The sequence below is a fragment of the Strongyloides ratti genome, scaffold srae_chrx_scaffold0000002 (assembly GCF_001040885.1).
Source record: "Strongyloides ratti genome assembly S_ratti_ED321, scaffold srae_chrx_scaffold0000002".
NCBI classification, from domain to species: domain Eukaryota; kingdom Metazoa; phylum Nematoda; class Chromadorea; order Rhabditida; family Strongyloididae; genus Strongyloides; species Strongyloides ratti.
Genome location: NW_020171510.1, coordinates 1,613,803 through 1,624,847, shown reverse-complemented (window position 1 = coordinate 1,624,847; position 11,045 = coordinate 1,613,803). Strand labels below are relative to the sequence as shown.

The 11,045-nt window shown below is 17.9% G+C and overlaps 4 protein-coding genes across 4 annotated transcripts; 2 read left to right on the top strand and 2 right to left on the bottom strand.

Annotated features, from left to right (window-relative positions):
• Window positions 1-568: 568 nt before the first annotated feature.
• Window positions 569-1,415, top strand: SRAE_X000134000 (Leucine-rich repeat and Leucine-rich repeat,typical subtype and Leucine rich repeat 4-containing protein; the record flags this gene model as incomplete). Its single annotated transcript, XM_024647852.1, has 2 exons — window positions 569-751; window positions 807-1,415. The coding sequence occupies 2 exons, from the start codon at window positions 569-571 to the stop codon at window positions 1,413-1,415; spliced, it is 792 nt and encodes a 263-aa protein (XP_024498805.1).
• Window positions 1,416-3,656: 2,241 nt separating this feature from the next.
• SRAE_X000133900 (Globin family and Globin-like domain and Globin,structural domain-containing protein) lies at window positions 3,657-4,852 on the top strand (the record flags this gene model as incomplete). The annotated part of the gene is made up of 3 exons (XM_024647841.1): window positions 3,657-3,935; window positions 3,992-4,636; window positions 4,685-4,852. 3 exons carry the CDS (start codon window positions 3,657-3,659, stop codon window positions 4,850-4,852), a joined length of 1,092 nt encoding a protein of 363 aa, XP_024498804.1.
• A 375-nt stretch (window positions 4,853-5,227) lies between these two features.
• SRAE_X000133800 (SLC41 divalent cation transporters, integral membrane domain-containing protein) lies at window positions 5,228-6,923 on the bottom strand (the record flags this gene model as incomplete). The annotated part of the gene is made up of 3 exons (XM_024647830.1): window positions 5,228-6,298; window positions 6,347-6,732; window positions 6,872-6,923. The coding sequence occupies 3 exons, from the start codon at window positions 6,921-6,923 to the stop codon at window positions 5,228-5,230; spliced, it is 1,509 nt and encodes a 502-aa protein (XP_024498803.1).
• Window positions 6,924-10,019: 3,096 nt separating this feature from the next.
• SRAE_X000133700 (Immunoglobulin-like domain and Immunoglobulin-like fold domain-containing protein) lies at window positions 10,020-10,858 on the bottom strand (the record flags this gene model as incomplete). Its single annotated transcript, XM_024647819.1, has 3 exons — window positions 10,020-10,509; window positions 10,549-10,693; window positions 10,738-10,858. The coding sequence occupies 3 exons, from the start codon at window positions 10,856-10,858 to the stop codon at window positions 10,020-10,022; spliced, it is 756 nt and encodes a 251-aa protein (XP_024498802.1).
• Between the last annotated feature and the right edge of the window lie 187 nt (window positions 10,859-11,045).

Below are 11,045 nucleotides of genomic sequence, written 5' to 3'. Positions count from 1 at the left end.
CGCTTTATGAAAAAATATATAATAATTTAAAATAATTTTTAAATAAAAGTATATCTAAAATGATAATAAAAAACTTATTTTATTTCCAAAGAATATAAATTTTATAAAATTCATAAAAAAATTTATTAAACAAAAAAAAGATGCTTTTTTATATTTACTATTTATATAATAATTTTATTTATAAATTGTAAATTGGAGAAATAATTAGAATGTCTGTGAGAGAATATATTTCTAAATTAAAAGAATAATTTATATTTATGAATAAAAAAAAAACTAATAAAAATATTATAGTATAATTTTTTTTTATTCCTTAAATCTATTTAAAAATTTTTTATATTTTTATTATATAATAAAAAAAAAAATAAAGTACTTTAATAAGGAAAAATATAATATATAGAAAAGTGATACTATTCCAAATAAAAATAATTTTGTTTATAATTTTAACACATATTATTATTTATTGATAAGTATGAGAAATATTTTCTATATTTAAAATTTATAAGAATGTAAATTAATTTTTTTTTTTATATATTTTAGGCAGTCTTATATTTTATGATAATTTTAAGAAATGGGTGGTGAATCATCAAAAAATAAACCACTCAATAAAGGAAATGTTATTCCTTTTATAAAGAAAGGAACAGGCATAGGTAAAAATGTTGATATTGAAACATTTCTTGCAACAAGTCGTAAGACACGTGTTCTTAATATAAAAGGTTTAAAACTTAAATCTTTACCAGAAAAAACAATTGAAGTAAGATAAAATATATTATTATTATTATAAAAATATATATATAATTATATTATAGGTTAAAGATTTATTAAAACATTTAGATGCTTCTGAAAATTTAATTACTTCTCTTCCAACATTTATTGGAAATTTTTCAAATTTAAAACAATTAATATTAAATCATAATATGATTAATTTACTTCCAGAAGAAATTGGATTATGTCAAAATTTAACAAAACTTGAGTTAAGTGGTAACAAATTAGATAATTTACCAGACAATTTAAAAAATCTTGAAAACTTAACAACTATTATATTATCAAAAAATGTATTCACTACATTTCCAAAAGTACTATGTTATATGGTTAAGTTAGAGGTTGCTGATATAAGTGAGAATAGTATAGTTGAAATAGTTGATGATATAGAAAATATAAATTGTTTAGAATTAAATTTATCCTTTAACAATCTTCAAAAGTTAAATGAAAACATTGGAAAATGTAAAAATTTAAAGGTATTAAGAGTTAACAATAATAATTTAACAATTGATTCATTTCCAAAGTCAATGTTAGTAGAATCTAAGATTGCCAAAATCGATTTTGAAAACAATAATTTTACAGAAAAAAATTTTCAAACCCTTCCTGGATATGAAGCATATGAGCAAAGATATACAGCTAATCGCATGAAAATATAAAAATATTATTTTTTTTTGGTTATAATGTCGAAAATAACTTCTAATCTTCAGCTTATCAAGTATTGCTTTTTTTTATATCTCATAAATATTTTGTATAAAAATATTCTGATATACATTTTTTTTAAATTATATATACTGTGTATGTATTTATTTTTTTTTTCTTCAATTATTTACTATCAAAGTATATTAAAATTAAAAATATTCATTATAAAGTTAAATATTGACGTTTGTTAAAGATGGGTAAATGCATTTATGTTGTTTATCTTGTTAACTAAGTAAAATATATAAAATTTAAAAAAAAAAACAATTTTTATAAATCATGTAAACTAAAAGAAATTATATGGATTACAGAGTCCTATTACATTATAGATATAGTTCTTTATAAATAATTGCATTATCCTTGTTGTAAAAATTTATTCCTTTAACTGTTAATGCACAAAGTTACCATAATTACGTAAAATAAAATTTTAAAAATTATACTAAAATATAAATGTACTATACTTTAGGCAAGTTAAATTTAAAGAATAAACAAATAATAATTTTTCTTTGTTTTAATTTTTTTTTTTTAATCCTTATTTAAATGTATATTATTTTAACCCATAAAATATGGCACTTTTAACTAATTCAAATGTTTGATTTTCATTTACATATTTTTAATATACATATAATGAAAGTTATTTCAATGTAGTTATATTTTGATATTATTTTAAATGCCTGAAAACTTTTATATTTTAAATATATGTATAAATTTATTATTTTTTTTTTTAGGTAATAACATAAGGTTTAGAAATTAATCTAAAACACAATATTTTTATTTATAGATTTTTATATATAACTGATATATCACGATATTTTAAATAAATATTGATAAAATAACATATAAAAAAAATTTATTTATTATAAAATTTTATTATATTTAATAAATAATGATTTTAAATAAATATAAATTAATTTTTTTTTAATAAGTAATTTTAAAATATTTGAACTATATCAAAAAATTTCTATATTACTTTTTTCAATATTTTTACTTATTTTTATAAAAAAATAAAATATAAATAAGGCTATGTTTTTAAGTACATTTTTTAAATATTATTTTTTTAATATTAAAATATTTTTTCTTTTTGTGAGTGCATATTAAAAGCATACACGTATTATGAAAATTTTTTTATAAAATATTATTTCAAGTTAATGAATACACTTGTGTATGTATAATATATATATTCATCATATAAATAAAGGTATTAATATTAGGTGAAAAATTTTTTTTTATATAAATATAATTATTATCATTACAATTAATAGTTTTATCATCTTTTTTTTTAGTTTGACTTATAAATATAAAAGAATATTTAATAACATGATTATATTCATTTTTTATACTTTTCTGTTAAAAATATAAGTTTGTAATAACATCTTGGTTTAAAAAATATAATACTTGACATCTAAATTCTATTTTGTTAAATTACATTTATATTTAGACTTTATAATCTTCATTCTGAATAATTGTTTTCTTAGAATTTGAAAGAATATAATTAAATAAATAAAATTTATTATTTTGTTTATTAGCTAAAAATTTTCAATATCTGATTTATATTTAAATAAATCACATATATTCTTAAAAGATATTTAATAGATATCCAATTTTTATATTTTAAAAACCTGTCTTTATAAATAGTATTTATTAAAAAAAAAATATTTTCTATAAAGGAAAATAAATGTGTTTTAACCAAATATAGGCAATTTTATATAGGACTATTTTAAGATATATTACATGTTCTTCAGAACAGTGCTTTTTATAAATTTGTATACATTGTTATCTATATATTGTTTACATTTTAATATTTTTTTACATTATGTTTTTTAATTACATTCTTTATCAAATGCTGAGTATTTAAAAGTTTATATTAAAATTTGAATAATTCAACATTTTGAAATATTATTATTTTTTCAATTTAATATATTTTATATTTTTCTAAAGAAAACATTTCTAGCTAATTATGTTTTACCAAACAAAAGTTTTTTTTTTATTTTTAAAAATAAATAAATATAAGTTGTTTATATATTTTAGTATTGTCGTTACACTTAAAAATAGTTTTGCCATAATTATTTTATCCTACTCATACATACCTCTTTTATCTTGATAGTTTAACATATTTTTATATAATATATTAAAATTGTGATATTTTAAAAATTATATATTTAAATTATATAAAAATATCTATTTTAGTTTTCTAATTTGTCATGGGAAATAATCAAGCTATAGGAAATAATAAAAAATTAAAAGAAGATAGTTACAAAAATAAAAATAATATAGATTCACGAAGATTATCATCTCCTGGTATACCATTTATAAAATATACTAAAAAAAAACAATTTTTTAAAAAAAGAATACCAGTTGTTGGTAAGATAAATCAAGCTATTCCTCCAAAAATTCAAATTAATGGCGAAGAATCTTTGATAAATGATGTAATGGTAGAAAAATATAGTATTAAAATTACTCCAAATGATAATAATTCAAAGGTTTTTAAAAAAAAACATTATATAAATTTTATTATTTTTTTTAAAATTATTTTCAGCCTATTTTTAAACATTCAGTTTCTGTAGACTCCCCTTACTATTTGGAAAGAGATAATATAAAATATAATAATAATTCATTAGAAATAGACGATGAAATAAGTGATGTAGAAAAATATAAAAAAGCAGCATTAACTAGAAGAATGAAATTTTTAAATTCATCTGGTAGTTTAACTGTTAGAAGTTTAGATTCTGGTTCTGGTAGTACTGATATTGAATTTGAAATGAAACCATTTTCAAGAACACGAAGTTATAGTCCATTACGATACATTCGTTCTGCTAGTCAAAGATCTCTTATAGCATCTGATCCATTTATGGATATTGTAGAAAAGTCAATTTTAATAAAATCATGGAAAATTCTTAAAAATAAAGTTTCACAATTATGTACAAATGAAACATTTTTTCGATTTTTTGGTATATGCGTTTTTGAAAGATTATTCAAAAAAATGCCTGAATTATTAGATATTTTTAATATAAATGATGAAACAAATATTAATACATTACCAGAAGATCATATTCTAACAAGACATGCTATTCTTTTGTCAAGTTTAATTGATTTAGCTATTCGTAATATTGATCAATTAGAAACAGAGCTTAGTCCAGCTTTATTAATATATGGACAAAGACATATTCAATTCCCAAATTCAGTTAGTTTTATATTTCTTTTAATTTTAAACAATATTATTTTTCTTTAGAAACAGTTTTTTTCTGAATGTGTTGTAAGATGTTTATGTGCACAAGTTGTTTGCACTGTAGCAGAACTTTTATTAGATGATTTAGAAGCAAATACTGTTGAAGCGTGGGTTGATATACTTAGATATATGGGACGTTCTCTTTTAGCAGGATATGATAATGAAAAATAAATAAATATTTTAGCTATTCAATAAAAATTTTTGGTAGTAGTAAAGTTCAGGAGCATATAACAACTTGATTAAACATATATGAATAAAGAACATGAAAATAATTCAAATAGTCATTTTTCAAATACCTTTATTTTTAACTTAATTTAAGTATTATTTTATCTTTATGTTTAATTTTTTATTTTAAAAAGTTGTATACAATTTATTTTTAATAAAATTTTACTAATAAAAAAATATTATTTAGAAAAAATAATATAAATTACTTTTTTTAAATATTATTAATAATTTATAAAATTTATATAAAAAATTAATAAAAATAATATATATATATAAATGAATTTTAATTTTTATACCGGATATTTAAATTTTGAATAAATTTTAATTGACTACTATTTTAATTGCTTTATCATTAATTAGTGCCAAAATTTCAAATGCTATATATAATAATAATGTTCCTGTTAAATCACCAAATGCAGTTAAATATGGAATTGCTGCATTATCAGGATCAATTGATTTACTCCATAAGAAAGCAATTAAAAATTGTGATATGTATAGTATAATAAACACTTGTAAAAGTGCTGCAAGTAAATAAAATGTTGTAAATAATGAAGAATTTGTTGCATTTTCATTACCAAATTGTAAAAGTTTTATAATCCAATTGAAAAAAATATGACCTGGAATAACTAAAAAAAGTAGAACTCTAGCTACCCTAGCATCCCAATCATTTGAAAAGAATGCTCGATGAATACTAAAAAATTTGCGAACATTATACATATATGGCATAGTTCCTAAAGCTGAATGAGATTTGTGGTAAAATGTTGATATTCTAGAAGCATGAACAGCTGCTAGATTACCACCAACACCATTAATTACTGGTTGAAATACAGCAGTTTGTGGAAACTTTTTAACAGCTTTTTCTAAAACAAATCCTCCAGCAGAACTAATAATCATTGATAAAATTATTGGAGTCCATCCATGAAATAAAACTTGATTTGTTGTATTTTCTTTATATGCTACAAATGCACAAAATGGTGCAAAACAAATAAATAAAATAATAACAATTAAATTAAGCCATGATTCTGTTTCATGTGCTTTAAGATAAAAAGAACCAAAGCAAGATAATATTGTTAATGTTATAAGATCACCAAGTGATGCAGCTATTGGTGTTGCAATATTATCTGGATCAATATTAAATTTTTTAGCTGTTAAAATAACAATTATCATTATAATAGACAAAACTATTGATGCAAATGAGGCAGTAGTTAAACTTGAAGCACATAAAAGACAAGCATGAGCCCAATCTATTGTACCATTTGATATCCATGCTATAACAATAGCAATTGTTGATGCTAAAAATGCAACAACAATAGCTTGAGTTTGTATTAATGCTACATTTGCCAATAAAATTTTATCTTTTTTTTCTTCATCATCAATTTTACCAGTATTTGCCTAAAAAATAATAAAAGATTTAGATATTTTTTATAATTTTAAACATACTAATGTTGATAATCTAGATGCTAAAGTCATTTCTAAATTTCCTTTTAATCCTAGTAAAGCAGGAACTAGTATAAAAATTTCAGGAATATTTTTAAATAATGGCCAATGTTGAACTACATCAAGCAATGTTCCTGCAAATACCATACCTAATCCAGCAATTATAAAAGGAAAAGTAACTTGTGCTAAAAAAACGTAAGATGATTGTTTAACACCATTATGATCATCTACAATATATATAATATCATCATCAAAAGTAGAATTTTTTCTAATTTGACACATTTTAATTGGCATGTCATTATCATCTACATTTTTTTCATTATTTGAACTATTGTTGTTGTCATTTGTGAAATTTGGATTTTCAAATGATGCCATAAATTTTTCATAAACTAAAAAAATTATTATATATAAAAAAAAGTAAAAATAATTTTGTAGCATAATCGATTTAGTAACATTTAAGGGAATAATAATAAAATATAAGATTATTTTATTATAAATGACATATTAATATTATATTAAAAATCAAACCTTTTAATTTTCTCCGACGAACTTTTGAAGAATCACTTATTTTTTCAAACATTTTGTTATCTAATATTTATTTTTTAATGAAATATTTGATGTATACGTTTAATATAAAGATTGATGAAATCAATGTACTCAATTCTTTCAATATACTTCAAAATTACAGTTTAAATAAATATATAGTGATTAATTTGAAAATATAATTTTACCATCAATAATTTTCTCATATGAATCTTAAATCTAGTTTTCTCCAAATTGACAAAGTAAACTAGTTTAGTGTATTATATAATAAAAATAGAATAGATTATTTAAAAAAGAAATATTTTTTTAACTTGGAAATCTAATTTAACCTTTTTTCATAAAAATTTAATTTAAAATATTTTATAGTATTTCTTATCATACATTATCTATAATTTTATAATTTTGTTGTATTGTATAACAAAGTATATAATATTAAAGTGATTTCCATTTACGTCATAAGCTTACTATAAAAAATAAATATGAAAATCATTGATTAATTTATCTAATAAAATTATAGTATAAAACTATTTAATAATATATAAAAAGAGTTTTGTAATTTTTAATAATAATAATAATCAAAAATTTAAAAAAAAAACATATTTTTTTGTTAATAATAAATATATTTTTTATTATATTAAAATTAGTATTACTTTTATTAACTTGGTCCATTAATATAAAATTAAATTATCTATGTTTATGTAAAAAAATTTGTTTTTAGAAACAACTAAATTTTTCTTATTACTATGAATAAAAAAAAGCCAGTATAAATAATTAAATATATTGATGAAACGTTAAATAAAAATAAGTTAATATCATATATCAACAACAAACTTTAAATAAGATATCAAATAGTTTGTGATTATAAAAATAAAAAAAAATTTTTTTTTTATAAAAATAGAGTAAATAAATTTAAATTATATAGTAATTTTATAATAATTAAAATTTTCCTAATAGTATATTTATAATATATTTTAAAGCTATAACATTCAAAATCGATAAATGTTACCATGAATTGTTTGGTTAAGATAATATAAATATTATAAACTTAACATTATCTTGTCAGTATATGATGAAAAAAGATAGAATGAATAATACATATATTTATAATGTAAATATTATATATATAACAATACTATTGTATTTTGATGATTTTTTTTTCTCAAAACAGTATATTTTTATATATTTAACATTTTTATGTTAAATGTACTTTTAAAAATATTTACATGAGGATGTTTAAATTTATTATTAAAATATAAAAATTTTTAAGTCTAACTATATAATAAAATAATTTTTCTTTACATTTTTATATTTAAATAGTTTTTAATTTTCTTTTTAGCTAGATTTTTAAAATTTAAGCTATTAACAAAAAAAACATTGTTTTTAATATTTTTACTAATCTTTTAACAACAAAAATGTTATTCTTTTTTATATTTTGTATTAATAAAAAATAATTCTAAAAGATATTATTATAAAAAAAATTATATATTAGATTTATATTTAATATATTAAAATAACTGTGATAATTTAATTATTTTAAATTTAGTTATTACTGTTAATTAAATTTATTATATTTTTAGAATTTTAATAAAATATAAAGTAAAAATTAGTATATATTTTTAAAATTTTAAATAATAATATTTGAAGAATCTTTTATAAGCATAAAATAGTAATGAAATTTTGAAGTAAGTTTTTATATATAGTTTCCTATTATTAATTCAATAAATTATATAGAAATTTTGTAAAATATTAACATTTTAAGCGTTCACTGATCAATTTTCAATCAGTACTTTATTTAATGATAGTGTTTTGACATATTATTTCTATTTTCGTATAGATAAATATTATATTAATTTAGAAAATTTTTTTAAAATTGGGTATATAGTTAATTAATTATATTATTGATTATTTAAATTTTTTCCTGTAATTGAAGTTATTATGAAAAAAATGTAAAACTTATGAGTCTTAGTAATTGATGGAATATGGGATAAAAGTTAAAAAAGAGTAATAAGGTCAAAAATTTTTATCTTTATTTTAAAATTACAAAATTTTACTGTAAACGCAAAACTATTATAAAACTTTTTAATATAAAAAAAATTATCTCTTTTTAAAAAAATGTATAAAAATTAAATAACACTAAGAAATTAAGAATATAAAAGAGCAATTTAACAAATAGGTGGCCTGTGTACTATAAAAGATTAACGTATATTTTTTTTTTAATTTAATCATCATTACTGAAAATGTAACCACAAGTTAAATTTTACATTTTTTTAATATTATAAATGTTTTAATATTTTTTAAGCATATAATATGTTTAAGTGCATAGTAATAGTATAAACTTTAGTGAAAAAATGTTTTTTGAGAAAATATAAAATAAATATTTTTTTTAAAGTATGGTCTTTCTTTTTTAAAAAATATATTATCATTTATAATCATATGCTTTTTTTTCTAATGTTTCGTTGACAGATTTATTTTTATATATTAGTCAAACTTTTAATTAAATATTAAATTAAATGTATATACTATAAAAATATTACATGATAGAATATATATTTTTAATTAATAAAACAAAATAGCTTTTTTTAAATAATTTTTTTTTAAATTTTAGTAATATTGAGTAAAAATAATCAATAAAAAAATATAATTAAACTAGTGCATTTTTTTATGATGAGTCTGAAAAATTTCTAAATTTTACATATCTATGAAATCTAATTAATTTTAAGCAATTAAAAAAATTATCGTTTGTAAAATAATTAAGAAAAATAATTAATATAAGTTAAATGTTTGTCTAAATTTTTAAAAATGTAGTAACCTAAATTATATTTTAAAAAATATTTTAAAAAATTTTTAACTGTTATTAGTTTTTGACATAAGCATATTCTTTTTTTATTATATTTTTTTTTAACAATTGTCTTTATTATATATATTGTCATTTACATTTTTTCATTTATTATTCAATCTTTATTAATAAATAATTTTAAACATTCTTTAAAAAAAAACAAAACTGGTTAGTAAAAAAAATAATTTTTTTTCCAAATATAAGAAAAATAGTTTTAAAGAAAAGGAAAATTCCATTATTTTCAAATAATTTAATAAGTTTATTAAAAAGTTTTATTAAAAAAATTTTGTAAACAAGTTAAATGTTGTTGAAATTAAAAATAAAAAATGAGATGAAAAAAAATATTACGACTATAATAAATGGATTTTTTGCTTTTAAAGATACTGAATTAATTTTAAGATAAAAAGAAATATTAACTCTTTTATTATTTCCAATACCAAGACAACTATAATTACCAGTATTTTCCTCTCTTGTTTTATTTATAAACATATCTCTATATTCAATTGATATATCTTGTGGTACAGAAGTAATTGATAAATTGATATTTGAAGGAAGTATTTGATTATTCAAGGTACAGTTTATATTCGAATATGTATCATTAAAAAGCCATAAATATACATTTGAATTTTTTAAAATTACCATATTATTATTTATTCTCATATCAATGGCTAACGTTGGTAGTTTACGAAGAACACGAAGAGTTTGACGATAACATATATAACGATTATCTGTATCTAGAACACAACAATCATATAATCCTGTATCTTTTTCTGTTATATTTGATATTCTTAAAAATTATTATATATTTTAAATTTTATAAACATACAATATTGTTGTTTTTGTATTATCCTTAATGTTTTGAGGTAGTATTTCACTATTATTATACATCCAAACAATAGAATTGTTAAATGGAGCAATTTGGTTTTGACATTTTAATTGATAAAGTAATGCTACGTCATTATCAGAAAATTCTAAAAAAAAAAGAAACATTAAATAAACGAATATATATTTATACCTTTGGTAATTATTCCCAAATTTATTGTGTTTTTTATATTTAATGAAAATACTGTGAATGATAAAAATAAAATTGAAAAAATAATTTTTATTGATAATTTTATAAATGTAATTTCATTCATTTTTTAAAAATACACACAAATTTTTCTAACTTAAAAATAAAATATCATAAAAAAATATATGTTTTTCTTACTATTATTTTTTAATATAGAATCAATTGTAGTTTAAATAATAGTTAATTTATATACTTCTAAATAGTTTCGAACGTATACAAATCTAAGTAAAATTGGTTGCTATGATAAAATTATC